Source organism: Protomyctophum parallelum, assembly GCF_964188405.1.
Source record: "Protomyctophum parallelum genome assembly, chromosome: 11".
Lineage (NCBI taxonomy): Eukaryota > Metazoa > Chordata > Actinopteri > Myctophiformes > Myctophidae > Protomyctophum > Protomyctophum parallelum.
Window position 1 is genome coordinate 18,286,510 of NC_139707.1, and position 18,922 is coordinate 18,305,431.

The 18,922-nt window shown below is 42.8% G+C and overlaps 1 protein-coding gene across 6 annotated transcripts in view; it reads left to right on the forward strand.

Annotated features, from left to right (window-relative positions):
• The window catches only part of LOC310867369 (dedicator of cytokinesis protein 9), a 98,585-nt gene that overhangs the window by 57,858 nt on the left and 21,805 nt on the right, over nt 1–18,922 (forward strand). For 3 of the 6 annotated variants that reach the window (XM_083777378.1, XM_083777380.1, XM_083777379.1), the window contains exons 6-28: nt 3,119–3,214; nt 3,324–3,458; nt 6,297–6,471; nt 8,412–8,464; nt 9,369–9,443; nt 9,754–9,894; nt 10,370–10,582; nt 10,714–10,836; nt 11,439–11,521; nt 11,945–12,067; nt 12,348–12,427; nt 12,659–12,846; nt 13,085–13,150; nt 13,238–13,330; nt 13,752–13,875; nt 14,008–14,126; nt 14,508–14,594; nt 14,809–14,898; nt 15,820–15,935; nt 16,307–16,376; nt 16,813–16,938; nt 17,315–17,386; nt 18,109–18,255. In XM_083777378.1, coding sequence (XP_083633504.1) covers nt 3,119–3,214; nt 3,324–3,458; nt 6,297–6,471; nt 8,412–8,464; nt 9,369–9,443; nt 9,754–9,894; nt 10,370–10,582; nt 10,714–10,836; nt 11,439–11,521; nt 11,945–12,067; nt 12,348–12,427; nt 12,659–12,846; nt 13,085–13,150; nt 13,238–13,330; nt 13,752–13,875; nt 14,008–14,126; nt 14,508–14,594; nt 14,809–14,898; nt 15,820–15,935; nt 16,307–16,376; nt 16,813–16,938; nt 17,315–17,386; nt 18,109–18,255 — 2,595 coding nt within the window. Of the gene's footprint in view, nt 1–3,118; nt 3,215–3,323; nt 3,459–6,296; nt 6,472–8,411; nt 8,465–9,368; nt 9,444–9,753; nt 9,895–10,369; nt 10,583–10,713; nt 10,837–11,438; nt 11,522–11,944; nt 12,068–12,347; nt 12,428–12,658; nt 12,847–13,084; nt 13,151–13,237; nt 13,331–13,751; nt 14,127–14,507; nt 14,595–14,808; nt 14,899–15,819; nt 15,936–16,306; nt 16,377–16,812; nt 16,939–17,314; nt 17,387–18,108; nt 18,256–18,922 lie in introns of all 6 variants that reach the window. The other 3 variants (XM_083777375.1, XM_083777377.1, XM_083777376.1) reach the window with 1 other exon arrangement.

Here is an 18,922-nt window from a genome sequence, read left to right on the forward strand (position 1 = left end):
GGCGTGCGTGCGTGTGTGTGTGTGTGTGTGTGTGTGTGTGTGAAAGAGAGAGAGAGAGAGAAAAACAGTGTAAATTTTCCTTTGTTGGTCTTGGATTGGCTGATGGAAGCTTCAAGCACACCCCTGAGAGCTCAGAGGTCACCAGATAGAAAGTTAACTTTGAAGGGCTGACAGGCCAACGGATGTCTGAATGGCTTTTGATGATTCTGATATTATCTAACAGGCCATCAGGGCCATTCTGTCCAACAAGACATAACGATGACAGTCAACTGGACTTCTTCTCATACTGTTTCAAACTATGCCCCCTGTAGGTGATGTAACACTTTGCAAAACGATATACTGTACATACAGTGTATATGCCAGTGTAGCAGTGGCTCAGAGCCTGATGGCCTCAAAGGTCTAATATCTCCCCCGGTCCATAGGGAATAGGGATATCCCTTCGGTGTAGTGGTTAAGATATTGGACTTTTATGCGGGAGGCCCGAGTTCGAATCCCGGGCGTCTCACCTATATTATGTACACAGTTAAATCGTTGTATCCTACTGACTCGCCACCAGTGAGGAGCCCCCACCAGGAGAATGTACAAATGTAACCAAATTGTCCATTATGTGTCCATTGAGGTTACATTTGTAAACTCTCACAGTTACAAATAGGTACAGGAGTTTGCTGTGTATACCAAGACTTCAATGCAGGACCCATAGGTTCAAAACCAAATTTGAGACATTGGCATTTGTGCAAAGAATATTGTATCTGTTTCCTATGTGTGTTAAATAATAATAAACGCTCTCCTTGGAGTCGATGAGGGTCAAGGTCTGTCCTGCTCAGCTTCACAGTCAACCTCACATATGACAAATGTGCCCTCACCGCTCCCCGGCCCTTACCCCCATCATTCTCATAGATCATTATTTTAAACGGGAAGCTCGCCATGACCTTGCACTGTGCTGATGAAAGTGAAGGGATTAAAACTATTGCCCCTAAAATCCCCAGAATTATTAATAACCATGTTAGCTTTGCATTGTGTTATTAGTAAAGAATACTTTATACCGAAATCTATACCAAAAACTATTTTCAACAACAAAATATGTCTTGATTTTTGGTTGGAAATCAGTTATTTTCAGCAGCATCATACTGTACAACAAAGTATAAATGACTTATTTTAAACATTGTGGAGTGAGAGGGATTTCAGCGAGCGTGAACCTGAACCCCATGATTTTGTTTGACCCTATGGGGGAGAGGTCCGTGCCGTCTAGACAATGATGAGTGGAAGCAGACCCTGAACCTTTCCAGACGCTCCGCAAATCGCTCCCAAGACATGCTGAAAATATTCCCAAAACCTGCCAACACTTTCTGAAAATCTTTTCACTCACTGTAACCGAGGGAAAATAAATCTTCTGGACAATGGGCATCTTAAAAAGCTATTCATTACTGTTGGATTGTAAATGTGTCTGGGACACAGTTTTTCACTGTAGTCTGTCAGCAGCTGGCAGTGTAGAGCTGCTCATGACATGTCCCAGCAAGCCCAATGACGTCATGATGACGTCCTCCGGTGATGTTCATGACGTTCAGGACTAGGCCAGATCACAGCCCATTATGGGGATGATCTTTACATCATTTCCACGACGTCTTCACCAGTTGATCTCACTAGTCTTGGTGTGACTTGATCTGGCCCCAATCGAGACGTCACCAATTCGTCCAGGTCTTGACCCTGCTTGCTGGGGTGTTCTCTTTACAGTGGAGTTGATCTAAAGCAAGGCAGCTGATGCCCCATCACCTTTTCCCTCTCCTAATTGTTGAGGTGCGCTAGCCCCTCCTATATACAGGTTTAATGTTTGTTTTTAGGGCCGGGTGGTGGCTCAGGGGTAGAGTGGCTGGATGGTAACCGCAAGGTTGCCAGTTCGAACCCGGGCTCCCCCAGAGAGTTAGTGTCGAAGTGTCCTTGAGCAAGACTCTGAACCCCTAATTGCTCCTGATGCGCTGGTTGGTGCCTTGCATGGTTTCGGTGTTTGAATGTGTGTGTGAATGGGTGAATGTAATGCACAATCTGTAAAGTTCCTTGGATAAAGGCGCTATATAAATGCACCATTTACCATTTACAATAATGCCATTGACAATGAAGAGAAATTAATGTTTGTTTAGTCACTAACACAAACATTAAATCCCATTAACAATAAAGATAATTTAATGTTTGTTTTGACACTGTTTGTTTTTCATCATCATTACATCACTTCTCGATGTTGTAAGATGATAAGAGCGGCCCTCACTTCACACGGGTGTTCAGGGCATAATGTCATATCAGCCTGTGAATGTGCTGGTCGTCATAGCCCGTGAATGTGGGGGCGGCGGTGGCTCAGGCGGCGGTGGCTCAGGGGTAGAGTGCCTGGATGGTAACCGTAAGGTTGCCAGTTCGAACCCGGGCTCCCCCAGAGTTACTGTCGAAGTGTCCTTTGAGCAAGACACTGAACCCCTAATTGCTCCCGATGTGCTAGTTGGTGCCTTGCATGGTTTCCGCTGCCATCGGTGTATGAATGGGTGTGTGAATGGGTGAATGTAATGCACAATCTCTGTAAAGCGCCTTGGATAAAGGCGCTATATAAATGCACCATTTACCATTTACCAATGTGCTGGTCTCACTATATATCCTGATAAATGTCTTGTCATACTGTAGTTTGGTTACCGTTCTCTTCTAGTTTGTTTAAAGCCCCCACCCACCACCACCTCTGGACAACCAAAAAAAAAAAAACATTTAAATAAACAACAGGGATTACATGTACATTAATGAATGGAGACAGAAACCACAGAAATGTAATCTACTAGGTGCCCCCAAGTATCAACAGAATTTTATCACCCTAATCCCGCGGGGTGTACTTAATCTTCTCCGGCCTCATAAAATCTCTGATCCACTGTGTAAACGTTCTCTTGGTTGCTCGTTTGGAGTTGGCCGGAGCTTTAAGAGATCTCGGCCACAGGATGGAGGTAGTCGTGATGTGCACCATTAGGTGACATTCTGGCCAGGCAGACGTCTTGGTAGGATGTGTTTGTATAAAAGTGTTTTGATGTGGTGATGAACTGTGTGAGAATGCTTTGAACGTGTCTGATCTTTGTGTGTCTGAATCTCTTAGGACACGGCCTCCTTAGGTTCCCAGAAAGGAGGGATCAACAAACATGGCTGGCTGTACAAGGGCAACATGAACAGTGCCATCAGTGTCACCATGAGGGTGAGAGGTTCTAATGATTTTAGTTAAGGAAATATTAGGAACTAGACTTCTTGGTTTGTTCCTTTTTCTTTTCCTGTTTTTCAAATGTGTTTTCTTTTTTCCTTCTCAGTCTTTTAAGCGGAGGTACTTCCACCTAACTCAGCTGGGAGATGGCTCGTACAATCTAAATTTCTACAAGGATGAGAAGATTTCCAAAGAACCCAAAGGAACAATCTTCCTGGATTCCTGCATGGGCGTAGTTCAGGTAACACGCTCCGAAACAACCACAGTGGCCTCTGCCAAAACGCCAATGATTGTTAACATTATCCAAGAATAGGCTGAGTCTGCGGATGTAGCAATTTCCTCTCCGAAGCACTATTTTGTCGCCTCCATGTCGTGTAAAATGTCATGTGATAACAAAAAAAAATGTCAACACAATGCAATGCTTCTGCCTTTTCCCTCTCCCACCCATGGGGCTGAAACCGGAGCTCTTTCCCTCCCCCGCCAAGGTCATCCATAAATGCTGACGAATGCTGATGTCACACCGACACGCACTCTACTGCAGCTTCACAATGGATACCACATGCTAGCAGATGTGCATGCCCCGAGACAGACCGCAAACATCATTATCTGTCTATCATCCAGAAGAAAAGGGAGAGGTCTCCTCTCCTCTTAATGACTAAGCATTCAGCTCGACGTTTATGATGGAAAATATTAGGAGAATGGAGGTTGGAATTGGCCAGGTCTGCCTGTGTGTCTCTCACCCTGTGGGAGGGGAGTGTTGTTGAACCCAGGGAGGAAGGAGGGCCCTGGAAGCTCAGGAGGGGAAGGGTTTGAAAACGTGTGGCCTTGGTATGGCCAGTGGTGGAAAAAGTACGGTACTCAAATGTTTGTAAAAGTATCAATACGCAATATAGAAATACTCGAGAAATACTCGTTATGTTACGTAAAGTAGAGTACAAGTCCTGTATTCAAAATGTATACTTGAGTATTGCACTTGAGAGTACTTTTATACTTATGTACAAAAGTATCAGCATCAAAATGTACTAAAAGTAATAGTACTCATATAGGGCTGGTTTCTAATCAAAATCAAAATCTACAAAGTAACTAGTAAGTAAAGTTTTCAAATAACTAGATACCTCAAAGTTGTACTTAAATACAGTACTAAAGTAAAAAAGTTTCCACCACTGGCTTTAGGATTTGGAGATCTGAGTCGTGCATGTTTTCTTTTCCGTTCCCTGATTTTGTCAAACCCCCACAAACCACACGCCTCCCCTGAAGCATTCTTAGTGGAGGAGTGGGTGAGATAATTGTTAGATCTTCTTGTCCAGGCAGATAAACAAGCTTCTCTCTCTCTCTTATATATACAAGTCTATTCAGACTTCTTTAAATAAAAAAGCCTGGATCTTTTATTCCCTATTTGCTTTAGGTGTTGCTAGTCATCCTGGGGTCCACAAATACAATTTAAAAAGCCAATACAGTGCAATATGGCACAGAAATAAAGCGGGAGAATGTTCCTGTATTCCTGCATGGCCATAGTGATGAAGAAGGGAGATGTTGTGTGGCTAATGATGATTCTCTAACTGCCTACTGGCACCCTTCTCTGGCAGGAAATACATGGTTGGTTTTGTCTGGCTGTCTGTGGTGGTTTTGTTTGAGTGATCCCTTAATTATAACACAGATCTTATACTCTATTTGTCTTCACTATGATGTTGGGCCAGTCGGCCCCTGCGCTCAGTTGATATTGTGCTGTCCTGTGGTATACCACTGTGTTTTTTGTATTGTTTCGCCAACATTTAGTGGTAAAGATTTGTGCCTTAAACGTCTCAGCCACAGCAAGTGTGCATCTGCAGCTGATTAAGTTATATTGGCGTGTGTGTGGTGTGACGCCATGCCCGGCTTCAAGTTGCTTTTGCACATTTCACATGCTTGTGAAAAGCCAACACACAGTCAAGTACATGCACTGAGGCATTCCACCTGCCAACTTTTATCTCCTTCAGACATCCTATTCGGTGTCTTGTTGTGTCCCAGGACAGCCGTTTGTTTTCTGTCCCTCCCTCTACTTGAGCCTTTCTCTTTAAACTCTGCTCACTCCCCTTGATCCTGTGATCATGCTTTCCATGATTACAGAAACAGAGGAAACATCTCGCTTCTAACCCCAACCTCGCCGTTCCTCTCACACTGCTGTGTCTGTGTTGAGGGGTGGGTACAATATGTGTGCCGCTAAACGTACTTCTATATTTAACTCGTTTGCGCAGCTGGAGTCCCTGTAGTGGGAGTAAATGGGAGACTGTCCTGATAGCAAGTTCAACTGCTCGTACAATTGACAGAAATGCTCAGGATCTCATGCAGTCTTTATTACTGTCATGCGTTTAACATCCCTTGACGATTACTCCACTCTGGTTTCTGTCCCAAATACTTCTCCAGTTTATCCATGTTTGTTCAGCTCGCCTTTAGATAATGACTCTCCCTCCCATCCACTCCCACTCCGCAGTTTCAGCAGCTCAGCCAAATTATAAAGACAACTGTGGCCTAACAATCCTCTGACCATAATATTACAGCGACTGCCGCTGTTTTATACCATGCTCTCTATTCATTTGTTAATTGTACGGAGTGCCATTGTCCCTTTTAATCAAAGACATGGATGTTTTATTGGAATCTATGAACATCAACATCAAGCAGCGGAGGCTTGGCATGTGTGTGCATATGTACGTGGATGTACGGCCACATGTGTATAGTAGTAGTGGGTTGTAGACCGTAGTAGAAACAGATGCTCGAGGAGAAGCCCAAATGTGACGGTGACCTCACACTTCCTAGGAGGTCATAGTCCATCTCCGTGGCTGCAGCCGTGTGCTGTTGAATCAACTAACTCGCTAGCTAATCTACAGAAAGTCTCTGCTGAAGGCCTATTTGTAGAGCTGGAAAATGTCCTTATTCAAATTTATACCTAGGTCTTGTTTGGCCTCATCGTTCTAACATGAAGGCACACTTTTTGCACGTCTTTTAAGATTAGTAGCAGCAGTACCCTGTCAACATAGCTGCTATAAATTATGCTGATAACTTCTCTTCTCTTGTGTGTGCTTTTTTTCTTTCTTTTTTTCAGAACAACAAAGTTCGGAGGTTTGCTTTCGAGCTGAAGATGCAGGACAAGAGCAGCTATCTGCTGGCTGCTGAGGGTGAGGGAGAGATGGAGGACTGGATCAGCACCCTCAACAAGATCCTTCACAGCAGCTTTGAGATCGCCATGCAGGAGAAGAGGAACGGAGATGTTCATGATGGTGTGTGTGTGTGTGTGTGTGTGTGTGTGTGTGTGTGTGTGTGTGTGTGTGTGTGTGTGTGTGTGTGTGTGTGTGTGTGTGTGTGTGTGTGTGTGTGTGTGTGTGTGTGTGTGTGTGTGTGTGTGTGTGTGTGTGTGTGTGTGTGTGTGTGTGTGTGTGTGTGTGTGTGTGTGTGTGATGATGTGTGTGTGCCCGCCCGTGTGCGTGCGCAGTGAAGCATGGTTCCCTTCTGTGGGGGGGGAGGGGGAGGTTGTTAGGATAAATATTCAAAGAACAGATATGAGCTGGAATCATATTTTTCTTAACCTTGCAAAAATGTTATCCACCTTAAAATCGAACCCCCTTTTAACACAAAAAACTTGCTTTTCATAATGTTAAGGCAAAGAAAATATCCAGAGTTCAGTTTTCCTCAGGGGAACAAGAGTGTGTAAACAAGTCTTGTTCTGCAGACTAAAATGTCAGACCAGACGATTGTCTTTGGCTTAACACTCACGCTGCATGGCTCCTGCCACTGGAAGTAAGGAATCAATATTTAACGTTTTGCTTAGGTAGTCCAGATAAAATATATTATACATTTGAAGATCTACATTCCAAAGTGATATATTACCATTTAGTATTTCACTCCCAAAATTGCTTTTTCATTTACTGAAATACAAGCCTGTACGGCATTTGTACAATCTAAGAGTCTGTTATAAAAGGGTCCATTTGTAGTATAGGCTACACTCTCAGAGTTACAGTCACCTAGACAGATCCTAGATAGATAGACACATAGGTCTATTTACATTTCATAGCACAATTCTGCAGATATAATAACGCACCTGGTAATTATGAATGTCAGGCATGTCAGTTTATTTTTCTTTTTTTTTTTTTACAGTGAATGGAGAATCCAAAAACAAAGAAAATGGCTGATGAATTGAAGTTAATAGTTGAACAAGATTAACAACAAAACTATATACAAATAATTTCAGTAATGATTGCGAGTATGCCTTTTATGATCCTGTAGTTAATTTACTCTGAATCAGTGCACCAACCTTTGTGTGCATTGCGCTGCCGCTTGCTACAGGCATGCAGTGTTTATTGTTTTAATTCATGTTAAATACAAAAGATATATCGTTTTCGAGGGTGTCCACAAGCACAACACACACCACAATAAATGGAACATGTGAACATACATGACAAACAATGTGATTACATCAACAAGGACACATAAGGGACATACACCAAAATAGTATAAAAACAGATATCCTTGTGCCTATGCCCTAAGCACCCTACAGTGCAGTAGTTCTCTTTATAATTTCTCAAATGATTTAAGCATGCCTCATGTTACTGTATGATGTGTTTGCTGTTGAAAAACGACATCAAGCCATAGGCTATTTTTAGCACCAGAGTAGCCGTCTGTCTGTGTCGGCCCTCAGGTGCATTCAGTAACTTATTTTCACACCTTCCAACCGACTCATCTCTCGCCTTCATCTCACTGCCAGTCTGTAGTTATCTGTGGTATAGTCTGTTGGGATCCAGCTTTCATTTCAACTTTGCTGTGTAGTGCCTCAGTTGCCTCCTAGTTCTCCGACGGCTCTGTCTAGTCTGTGGCGATGCACTGTTGGACCACCCAGACATTTTAATGCTCACCTCCTGTCTCATAGGAGGCCTACTGCCAGGAGGAAAGAGCCTGTGTGTGTCTGCGCAAAGAGGCTCCACTAATCTTCCTAACGTCTTAGTCTTTATTAATCACTCTATGCAAGGGGAGAGAAAAGACAACCCTGGCCTGGGATCTTGAAGCTCTAACACAGATCAACATGATCCCAGTGCAGCTGAATTACTGTTTACTGAACATTAAGTGTTAGCGTGGGATTAAGAGGACTTTGTGGTAAAGACAATAATGTTTCAAAATTCCTTTAGCTTCGATCCAGTAATTTCCTTTATTTCTCCTCCTGTCTTAGATGATGAGCTGGGAAAGTCAGATAGTTCCTCTGGCAGTATGGACAGCTTTCAGGTAGGTCCTTTTACCACTAACTGGAAGCCAATACCTTGGGATTTTGCTAGGGCCAATAGGTAAAAACATCATCACTTGGAATTAGCAGCATGAACTCAGTATGCCGAATCCTCACCGGGGTAACTACAAAGAAGCCCTCTCTGTATAACCTCTGTCATAAACACGTGGTTCATTTTAGACTCAAGAAGACTTGTTTGATTACATTCCTCAATTCTCCACCATTTGTTATATTCCTAAAAGAACAGAACCTTTGCATGCACACCTACAGTATTCTGAATGGTGGAGAATGCATGGGCTGACTATTGTAAGACAAAGGACTCCCACACACTGTCTTCTTCACTTGCAGTTGGTAACAACGTTTTGGTGCACAGAACTTCATCTGGTTCGTTTTGAATATTCCCAGAAGTGTATCAAATGCCAAAGAACATTAAACTCTTCAGATGTGATAATTCAAGACCACTCAAAGAGTTAGACCAAACACTGACTTCTCTATTCAGTGCAGTCCCTGTAACAGCCTAGAGTTCAGTCCAAAGTGGACTTTGAGAGTCCAAACAGCACATGTCCATAATATGGCCCCAAGTAGCAGGCTATAGTTAAGCCACATGTGCATGGAAACTGATGGTGACAGTTAGCTGGAATACCACCCTGACATCCTGCGTTAGGCAGTACTGTGCTGCACTGTATGTGATGGTAGCCCCCTGATCTCACTCACTGAGACTGTCCTCTCCATCTCCATGATCAGCTCGTAAAATTCGAAGCCTTATTTCCAGATGTGACACAAATTAAGAGAATTGTCCAAATGGCTAAACCAGTTGAAACGTTCAAAACGGTATGCTCTGTGGTTCTGATGACTAAGCATGTGTGTGGTGTGAGATGAATAAAAAAATGCCTCTTCTATTCTCAGAGTGCACGTGATATTGAATCTAAGATAAGGAATGAAACCAGATTGAAGCTTTTCACGTTGGATCCTGACACACAGGTGAGTGAGCATAAAGCACACAGTAACTCAATTTAAATCCCTTACTGTAATTCTACAAAACACATTAACCTTGGCATCCCTCTTTTGACCATGTCTTTATAGATGAAAATTAGGTTTACTGTACATGCTTAATTAAAACTCTGTCGTATGCTGGTGTTGTACAGTAAAAAATAACTTTCTACAACTTCACAGAATCACAATGTATTTTAGATTGGCTATTTCCACAGTGCAACACCATTTTACCACAAACCTAACAGCACCTACTATAATGCCTGGTATCTGGATGTACCTTTCCTCATGTGTCCTGCAGAAATTGGATTTCTCAGGGATTGAGCCAGACATAAAGCAGTTTGAGGAGAAGTTCGGCAAGCGCATTCTGGTGAACTGCAATGACCTTTCGTTCAATTTGCAAAGCTGCGTGGCGGAAAACGAGGAAGGACCCACAACAAATGTAAGACAGCTTTTTATGTTTTTTCTGGACACAATGAATAGTCTAAATATTAGGAGCCAGATCCACTGTGAATAAGGAAGCTAGTAACAGGATGCGATGGTGTGTCCAACTGGGGTTGACACGGTTACCAGGCCAGAGGCTCAGTAATGGGGAAGGAGCTGGGTCTCATGGAGTCTGGTGTCCTGCTGTCCCTCCTGGCAGTATAAGCTATCTAATAAAGACTTGTGTTGTCGGAGGCACTGATACAACACCACACACAAATACAAACCGCTTCTGTTCCCACAGAGTCACTGACATAACACAGAACACACAAATACAAACAGTTTCTGAGAAAGATGATGTCGTTTTAATTGAAAATATATAATTAAAATAATACTATACAACTGGTATGGTGTAATATGCAACCAAAGCCTCTTCCTCCGACCAGGTGTTCATGCAATACAAATGTCAGTTTTCTGTTCTGCGTCCATGTCAGGTGGAACCATTCTATGTCAGTCTGTCACTATTCGACATCCAGAACAGCAGAAAGATCTCCTCAGACTTCCACGTGGACCTTAACAACCCGTCCGTCCGAGGCATGGTGGCCAATCACAACAGCCAGTATATGAACGGGGGAGGGGACACGATCCACGGGGGGCAACGATTGGTCCACAGCGTGCCAGAGGCGACCATGCAGTATCCAAGACAGGTACACGTCTTGTTATTCTTTTCCCTCTCATTCTTATTAGCCAGAGAGACCATGTTATTTTATACATGGTTAAGAAATGCAGAATCCTACTCAACTTCAGCATTTTGTGTTGGAACTTGTTTTGGCCTCAGGGAGTGTTCTCGGTAACATGCCCACACCCAGACATCTTCCTGGTGGCACGCATTGAGAAGGTCCTCCAGGGGGGAATCACCTCTTGTGCCGAACCATACATGAAGAATTCCGACTCCACCAAGGTACTGTCTTGCCCATGCCCACAGCACATCCCAGCATCTTCCTTAACCCATTTCGACCTGAGAACAATTCTACAAATGCCTTCTAAATCCTGACTGTTTTCTTGAAAAAGCTATGTCAGTCGTTCTCAAACACTTTCATGTCACTTTTCACGATTCTTCAAAAATAGCAGACCTACAAGCTCATAGCGCGCCACTCGGTGGCGCGCTATGAGCTTGTAGATCTGCTATTTTTCAATAGCTAAAGCATAACATATCTCCATGCTCAGCAGATTCCATCTGATTATTCCACATGATAGATGATCAAATCATCCTTGTTATAAGTGCAGGCCAGTTGCAAAAACACTCAACACAAACATTGGCTTTGGCTATACAAATCTGGTTATGCACCATCAGGGGGGGGCTACAGTGGGCCGTAATGGGATTCAGAAGAACAGAGTGTGTGCGTGCGTGTGCGTGCTGAGTGTGCAAGCATGTCAATGAGAGTGCGCGCGCCAGGAGTGAATAATTATAAGACTAGTCTGGCTATGTGTTAACATTGGCACCATTCTGAATTCATGCAGTAGAATAATGTTTTCTCCAATGCTATTCCTCTCTTCCACCAGGTGGCACAGAAGGTCCTAAAGAATGCCAAGCTGGCCTGTAACCGGTTAGGCCAGTATAAAATGCCTTTTGCATGGGCAGCCAGGTATGTATGTAACACATATTGTGAAATATAGAAGTGCTTGGACTTCTAAAAATGTAAATGTTTTTAAGAGTTAAGTGTTTTGCCATGGTGGCATTGTTTGAATCTACAGTACACATATACATGCATGTACACTTGCATGCAGACAGAAATGCACTTACAAATTCAAATTCACACCAGAAAAATATTAGCCTTACAAGCCTATCAGCCTTACAAGAGGTGCTGTACAAAGTCTGTAAAGAATAATAACTTATTTATATAGCACATTTTCAAGTGCTTCACAATAATATAATTGAGGAGAATGTACAAACCCTTCCATCCATGCCTGAAGGGGATGTAAAATGTTAGAAGTTAGATGTGAGCGGTATCATTGACATTCTCACCGCCCTGCCTCTTTCTGACTCATCCATACTTTCCTTCCTTCAGGCCGCTGTTCAAAGACGCTTCAGGGACACTGGACAAAAGTGCCCGCTTTTCGGCCCTTTACAGACAGGACAGCAACAAACTGTCCAATGATGACATGTTCAAACTGCTGGCTGACTTCAGGAAGTTAGTACCATCCCTATGAGTGGCAGATGTAATGATCACCTAGCTAATGACGGTTTGAAAAGTGGTTTTGTAAAAAAGACGTTATAAAGGATGTTTTAACAAAGACACTTTGTTAGACATTTTGAAATCCTTTTAGTAAAATCTTTTATCACCTCAGCAAATATTGTGTTATCCTCTTTAGTTCTGCTCAGTTCCAGGCAGCATGCCTGTTTTCCATTTGCTTCCTAGGTAGACAATAACAACGGTTTTAACCTATGCTTATTTTTCTTCTCGTCTCCAGACCAGAGAAGATGGCCAAGTTGCCTGTAATCCTAGGAAACCTAGATGTTACAATTGACAATGTAGCCCCCGATTTGACAAGTAAGTCCTCCAAATTCAATACATCCAGCCAACATGAAAGATGAAGGCCGCGGGTGCTCGGGTCAGATGGGTCACGTTGTCTGCCAACTGTTTATTTGGTCTCCCTCGTGTGTGTGTGTGTGTGTGTGTGTGTGTGTGTGTGTGTGTGTGTGTGTGTGTGTGTGTGTGTGTGTGTGTGTGTGTGTGTGTGTGTGTGTGTGTGTGTGCGTGTGCGTGTGCGTGCGTGTGTAGATTGCGTGACCTCATCCTACATTCCTGTGAAGCAGTTTGAGACTAGTGAAAAGACCAGCATCCTCTTTGAAGTGGAGGAGTTTGTGCCGTGCATCGCCAAGTGCTCACAGCCCTTCACCATCTACAACAATCACCTCTATATCTACCCAAAGAACCTGAAATATGACAGCCAAAAGTCTTTTGCAAAGGTATGAGAAGCTTCCGTTGTATGATGTTGTTTTCGCTACACACAAAAGGAAACTCAGATTCTTCTCTACAAACAGTATGAATGTGTGCATGCACACTATAAATATTCTAAGCTTTTTTTATTTATATTTTTAAACAGACACGCTTTTCTTTAACTCTGCAGCCTATTTGTCCCACATTTGTAGTCTGTGCAAGTGGGTCAGCTTTGTTGTACCGTACAGTGAATGTTTTTGTCCTCAGGCTCGAAACGTAGCTGTCTGCATGGAGTTCAAGGACTCGGATGAGGAGGAGGCGGTCTCACTCAAGGTAAACTCATAGTCACATCACCTGGCAGAGGTTGCTCTACTTCTTGGCATGGCAGGCAACTAACTAACTGTTATAATAATTTGGCAGTGCATCTACGGGCGACCAGGTGGGCCCCTGTTGACTAAAAGTGCTGTCGCTGCAGTGTTACATCACCAGCACAACCCAGAGTTCTATGATGAGGTGAGATGCATGCTCATGTTATTATTTTCATTGTTGTTCAGATACCAGTATCTTAAATGCCTCCTGATAGAGCAAAATATGCCATTTTTATGTTTTTCATTTTCATTTTATTTATTTATTTCAAACATTAAAATATAAATGATGAAAGACAAATAAAGGAAATTATTTAACAAAGAAAGTTTAGTAAAAAACTTTGGATCCTACCCCTTCTTTTGTATCAAGTATGTAACACACAGGTATCGAATCGGTACGCACTGACCGATACGCAAGTTCACTTATTGGAATCGGTATTGAATGGGAAACAAAAACAGTATGGGAACATCTCTAGTTATTGTAGAGTGTTGCAGAGATGGGGCAGACGGTGGGTCGCACGTGTTCATCGCTAACCCCAGGACTGTGTGGTTATAATCTTGGCCCTCAGTTTAAGATCGAGCTGCCAACACAGCTCCATGAGAAACACCACCTGCTCTTCACCTTCTTCCATGTCAGCTGTGACAACAACAGCAAGGCCAGCACCAAGAAGAAAGACACGGTTGAGACGCAAGGTAAACACATGCATGCACACACATGCACGGATTGCACGCACACACACACTCTGGTGGCGAATGCTCTGGGGCGTCGAGACTATTGGCTGTCAATCTCTCCCCCCCCCCCCCTGTCCTTGTCCTTGTCCCCAGTGGGTTACGCTTGGCTCCCCTTGCTGAAAGATGGCCGGGTGATTATGAATGAAAGTCACATCTCAGTGGCTGCCAACCTGCCCGCTGGCTATCTCAGCTGTCAGGAGGGCGTCAGCAAGGTAATATTTAACGTTCCTTTTAAACCTGGAGCAGATTGTTCCCGGTCAGCGTTTATGAAAGAAAATGTCAACACCATTGGTCACAAAACACCCATCTTCCAATGGATCCAATGAAGTTATTATTTAGTCACAAGAACTTGTTAATACTTCTACTTTTTTGTGACATTGTAGTATGATGAAGTAGTGCATTAATTTACAAAAAAACAGTATATAAGTTTAAATTTGTAGATGCGGTATACAACAACCTGTACCAGGTTTCTGCCCGACAGTGGTGATATGTTACTAAGTTCAAAGTGAACAGAAACAAAAAAAAAAGAAAATGTGACAGACAGGAATATCTGACATGTTTTGCTAGAATCTTTCTCATTTATTTTATCACAGCATTCCGTTCCTGAAATGAAATGGGTGGATGGAGGCAAGCCTTTGTTCAAGGTCTCCACTCACCTTGTGTCCACTGTCTACACTCAGGTTAGTTTCACACACACAGCTGCAATATTACTAATACTAAGACAGTCAAACTTCCTTGCATTAAAAAAGTGTATTTTGGAAATGTCACAGGGCCTTGATGCAAATAATCATTTGGATTTGCTAGAATTATATAAATGCTCGCTGCAACCGATGACTTTATGAATTTGCCTCTATCTCTCTCTCTCTCATTGGGATTTCTCTCTCGTCTCTATAGGATCAACATTTGGACAATTTCTTCCACCACTGTCAGAGCACAGGCTCCTCAGATCAAATATCAGGAGGGGAACTGGTCAAATACCTGAAGGTAAAACAACTGCAATATATTAGTTAGAGCTGTAACACAGGGACACAGGGACACTCCTGTGTCTCTGTCAGTCTCTCTTCATCTCACCCTCCCCCTCTTCTGTCTCTCCATCTTTCTGTGACGTTTGTGGCCCACCTGTCGCTCATTCCGTAATCTAAATTCAGTCTGATTTCCTCAGGATATTTAGAAACCTGTGCGTGTTTGCTCAGGGTCTATGGAACATTGTTAACATGACCAAACTTTACAAACTGGGAATCACAGTCCATTGTCCCCTGCTGGTCACTGACATGGAGAGAGACACTTAGTTTGATGCATCTCTCGGGGGGGGGATAATGTAAACACAACTGTGCACACAAACAATGGCCAGAGGGCCAGACGTAAGGTCAGCCAGAGCAGCCGTTTTCACTGGCAGCTTGCCAAATGACTTGGCAAGCATGGTCTCATTGCCCTGTACGTGGCCAGTGATGCACCACTACCACTACCCATGCTCTACCTCGGTCCTGGAACTGGATCATTAGTTGGGGGTGATTATCACACGGTTATTCCCTTATGTCCTGTTATTTTTGCTGTTGCACTGGTTTCCTCCTGCGTCATACTGTACTCACTTTGTTTGAGTAGACAGGACGTTCGGAGCCTCAAGGGACGTGGCCCAAAGCATCTAGCAACTTTTCCCCCTAATTATTTCCTAGACCGACCTAATCATGATTTTGTAAACCTAATTATAACCTACATGTATAGCAAGTATTTCCTATGTGTGTCCCATGATGTTCTACAGGTCATCTAATCAACTTAATGTATAGCAGTGATGGCGGGCTATGGTCAGTGAGTCGGTCAATCACCTGACCCAAACCGAGAGCTGGTCGCAGTTGATCACAAATGACATATTTGTTGTTCATACATACTGTAATTATCTGCACCCAGAGTCTTCATGCTATGGAGAGCCATGTGATGATTAAGTTCCTGCCCACCATTCTGAACCAGCTGTTTCGGGTACTGACCAGTGCCACCCATGAGGATGTGGCAGTGAATGTCACCAGGCAAGTGCTGTCTCACTGAGACAAAAAAATAAAAGTCTCTCTGACTTAATCCTAGGTTCAAATGTGTGATAGTCAAAATTATGACCTGGCAGTTCAATTGCCAGGTAACTGGAGAATAGTCTTTATAATCTGATTTCTTTATATATAAATGTGATTTCAATGTACAGTATACATAATGAATAAAACTTGTACTGTAGGAAAATATAGTCTAGTATATTTGCTCGCTCACTGTGTCACTCAGCTAAAAATCTTCAACCTAAAAACATGACTTGTGGCATTAGGCTCTGCTTAGGATCTGCTTCTACTGTACAACACTGTTATTTCACATGGCTTTTCCTTCACCCCTTCCTCAATTCCATACTTCCTTTCAGAGTTATGATTCACGTTGTATCCCAGTGCCATGAAGAGGGCTTGGAGCACTACCTGAGATCATACGTAAAGGTGAAAATTCACAGCTCAACCTCATACTGTATGCTGCAAATTCTCATGTTACATCTGTCCTGTCCTAGAGTAGGGCAATCACGATCATGACATTGGAGATTAATTGTCATACAAATAATTGTGATTAATGACTGAGTTAATTGTGTTTTTGGCATTGGACACAAATATAATTTAAAACATTGCACGTGAAATGCCTGTTAGATGCAAAATATACAGAAATTACTGATTTTATACGGTGGGCTTGTAGATCCTGCATTTTTTGCAAATGTTTATTTTGTACATTTTCAACATTTAACATTTCAACTATTATGATGAATATGCAACATAATTATAATCTCAAATAATTATGAGATTAGGTTAGATTAGGAGATTATGAAATAATTGTGACAGGCCTACTAGAGAGATGATGTTGGTTTCTGTGTGCCTCTGTTCTCAGTACGTATTTAAGACTGAGCCACACACGGCCTCCACCACCAGAACGGTGCATGAGGAGCTGGCCAAAGCCATGACTGCAATCCTAAAGCCTTCCACTGACTTCCTCACCAGCAACAAGCTGCTCAAGGTAACCAGGTCCCCCAGGGGTTTGTACTTGGTCCCCTCCTTTTATCTCTCTACACCAAATCTCTTCACCGACAATAGCTCATCTACAAACTCACTAGGTAGATCTGCTATCTGCTAATATGGATGCTAGGGTTCATGTGATTAAGCCTGATTTACACTTGTTGTGCGATTACGTTGGGTGACGAAAATAGCAGATGTACAAGCTCACAGTGCATTGTAAATTTGTTGATCAGCTATTTCCGTCTACAATTAAGTATAAATCAGCATTGTTTAAAGGACAGTTTAAAGTACTGTACTAATGCAACATTGTTACGGCTTGTAATTTTGCCTTTCCATGGTTAACTGATTGCTTACATACTTTTGTCTCTTCCTTGCAGTACTCCTGGTATTTTTATGAAGCTTTAGTCAAATCTATGGCTCAGTATCTGATCGAAAGCGGCAAAGTCAAGGTATGTCTGTCCTAACAACACGTGCATTTGATTTGACTCACAGAGGAGTCTGCTCTTGCCCACAGCATCGGAGCTGAAGTGAACAGCTGTACTTTATAACATGCCCCGTCTCGTGGACAACCACAGTACCATAATCACAGCATTGTGTATCACGGCCTACACCACTTCGCTGTGCATTTTATTGGCCGCATTTTGTACATGGCCCGTAACTCGACCACATCCCCACATTTCCAATTTTACGGGCATCACCCTGTGTCATCTGGAGGCTTCTGTGGAAACTAGTATTCTCTCACAAGAGCAGGTTGTATTAAACAGGAACCAGAGGGACTCAAATATTCACCTCCTGTGGTACTGCGGTTTGACTATGTTGTATTTAACCCATTCTGACCTGAGATCAGATTCTAAAAATGTCTTCTACATCCTGACAGTTTTCATTCTGACCTGAGATCAGATTAAAAAAATGTCAGTCGCTCGATTTTTCAAAAATAGTTAAAGCATAACATAGTGCTAACAGCAAAATGGGTTCCCGCCCAGAATGGGTTAAAGCCTGATTTATGCTTCGGCGAGTGTCGCGCAGCAAAAAAAAAATAGTATTTTCAACTGGAAGAAGTTAGACATTTTTTTGTCAAAATGATACATCACATGCCACTTTGTCGCTGAAAAGCCTCAGGCTTTACATGGCTGTAAGTACTACGCACCACAGTGTGATTATTGTTCTTCAGCTGTCAAGGAACCAGCGCTTCTCAGCAGCCTTCCACCACACCGTGGAGACGCTGGTGAACATGATGATGCCTCACATCACACAGAAGTACAAGGACAACCTGGACGCAGCCCGGAACGCCAACCACAGCCTGGCAGTGTTCATCAAGGTTAGCATCTCTACGATGTGTAGATGCCTATATATATATATGATCATACAGTTATCTCATACTGTATATATACATCTGTTGCTGTCGGGCAGAAACCTCTTATCAGTAATATTTTAAATGTTTCCATGTTTATTCGTAAATTAACTAAATTAACTTGATCATACTCCGGTGTCACACAAAAGTATAATAAGTAGGACATCTGCAAGCTCGACACGCCGTGTGAAGCGACACAAGCGAAGTTTTGAGCTTGTTGATCTGCTACTTTAGCTATTTTTAAATTTGAATCTTGAAAAGTAACAGTTTTGGACATATGAGGTTTCCACCTGACAGACGATATACAGTTTGGTATTAGTATGGCTAGCAAAACACATTATTTACACCATGGGTTTTCAACAGGTGGTCCATGGACCACTGGTGGTCCATGAAGGTATTGCATGTGGTCCCTGACCATGCATTTAGTAATGTAGGAAAGTGAAGATTTGTATTATAATTTATTTTATTGACCACAAGTTGAGAAACAATGCAGTAAATAACGCGGTGACATACGATGACGCTCGATCGATGTTGTCAGTTACTGGGAAGTCGGACGTCGAGAACTTCCACAGAAAAGGGAGGTAGAATCTCAAGGGAAACTGTACCGGTTTGCCTGGTTGAGTCACCATTATAA